The following is a 1,668-nucleotide window of genomic DNA, read 5'->3' on the forward strand; positions in this document are numbered from 1 at the left end:
TAAACCTTCTTGTATATAGCATGTGTTTAAATAAAGTTTATTATTATGTTATTATTAGGACTATCTTACCATCCACTTTTATTACCCTATTCTAACATTAATTACATTAGTCCCACAGAAATGAGATCCCTACGGCAAGAGACAAAAAGACCAGATTTTAAGGCTATTCTTTTTAAATTACTTCCCCATTTTTATATTGTATGTACTTGTAGCTAAAACAAAATCAGAAAAAGTTGGATGCCATCATTTAAATCTATAGCTTTTGTATTGTAGGTTTACAGGTAATCAGGGTTGAGTTGATTGCTTTCGATATTCATGATTACATAGTAATTAGCGAAAAGTGACGATTAAGTCATCAGCAAGATAGAAGTTAATAACCCAGACAAATCTGATAAAAAAAAATTCCAAGTTATGAGACCCAAACTCCGGCGGAAATTCTAAAATCAACTGTGCCTAGACAACTTTAGTTTTCGGTCCGCCCCATTGTCAACAAGAGTTGAAGAGCCACGAAAATATAAATTTTAAACAATAAAATTCATCGACACTTACGTGATCCAGAAGTCATGAAGTAGTCTGTGTCTGTATTCACTATTTGATGACATTATTAAGACTAAACACTAACACTATTGTCGAAAAATAAGACGCAAACTACGAATCAGCGGAATCACGACATCAAAGCAGAAAATTAGCGTTGAAGTAGCAGTAAGCAGTAGTAGTAGTTCAGTGTTAACACGTCGAGGCATGGTCTTTGCAACGGTGCTTCTGGTGGTAGTGGAAGACCGCAAAGACCATGACAGAAAATGAGAACATAGTACATATTATTGGTAAATATCAACAAATGTTGGAGTTTATAAAAAAAAAAAAAAAAAAAAAAACGATCCAACGGCCCCTTTTGAACAATAGAGTTACCAGTTTTGCCCATTTGAAGATTATCGGTCCCTCTGCCTGGCTGCCATGTTTGCTCGCAATGAAGCATTCTTGGATGGCTCAGCGGTGCACGATTTAGTGATAATCTCGGTGATATTTTTTTATAACAATGACAGCTATATAACGAACGGAGAGTGTTATAAATACAATATTTTTTTTTTTAAATGGATAAGATTACAATTGGTTAGTTGGTTGTATCAATAACTGAAGAATGCCAATGAAAGTCAAATAACAACCAACAACAAACGTTAATGAATGTTCCTATTCAAAACACAACATTTGAAGAATAACGGTTTCTCCATCGAATGGGGCCGCTCTTTTTTAAAAGCCCCAAAGGCCTAAATGTTTTATTAAATATGATTAAAACAAACCATTACAGTGCTGGTGATAAAAAAAATAGCATAAAATAGTTTGTGAGCAAAAGAAAAAGGGATTTATTGGCTTCTTATGGCATCACTTATCAGGCGGTTGAATCGGTGGAACTTCATAAGTTCAAACTTTTTGCATATGCTTTTCTGTTAAACAGGTTGACGAAAGTCTCGTTGCACAGTTTCTTATATGACTGGTAGGCCTATATATCAAAATTGTTACAATCCTAATCTTGAAATATTTCATATTCATTCGTTACATACATAGTTTATTTGTTACTTTCCTCACTGGGCTACTTCCCCTATTGGAGCCATCAGGCTTCGGGTATGTAGAATTCTTCTTCTCCAGCCAAGGATGTAGCTTGGGTGATAA

General features: G+C 34.7%; 1 protein-coding gene across 2 annotated transcripts in view; it reads right to left on the minus strand.

The window, feature by feature from the left end:
• Positions 1–937, minus strand: part of LOC137645851 (uncharacterized) — a 45,931-nt gene extending 44,994 nt beyond the window's left edge. The window contains exon 1 of one of the 2 annotated variants that reach the window (XM_068378836.1): positions 910–937. In XM_068378836.1, coding sequence (XP_068234937.1) covers positions 910–922 — 13 coding nt within the window. In that variant the 5' untranslated portion in view covers positions 923–937. Of the gene's footprint in view, positions 1–549; positions 683–909 lie in introns of those variants that run through there. The other variant, XM_068378835.1, reaches the window with a different exon arrangement.
• Positions 938–1,668: the final 731 nt, after the last annotated feature.

Source organism: Palaemon carinicauda, chromosome 8 (genome assembly GCF_036898095.1).
Source record: "Palaemon carinicauda isolate YSFRI2023 chromosome 8, ASM3689809v2, whole genome shotgun sequence".
Taxonomy (NCBI): domain Eukaryota; kingdom Metazoa; phylum Arthropoda; class Malacostraca; order Decapoda; family Palaemonidae; genus Palaemon; species Palaemon carinicauda.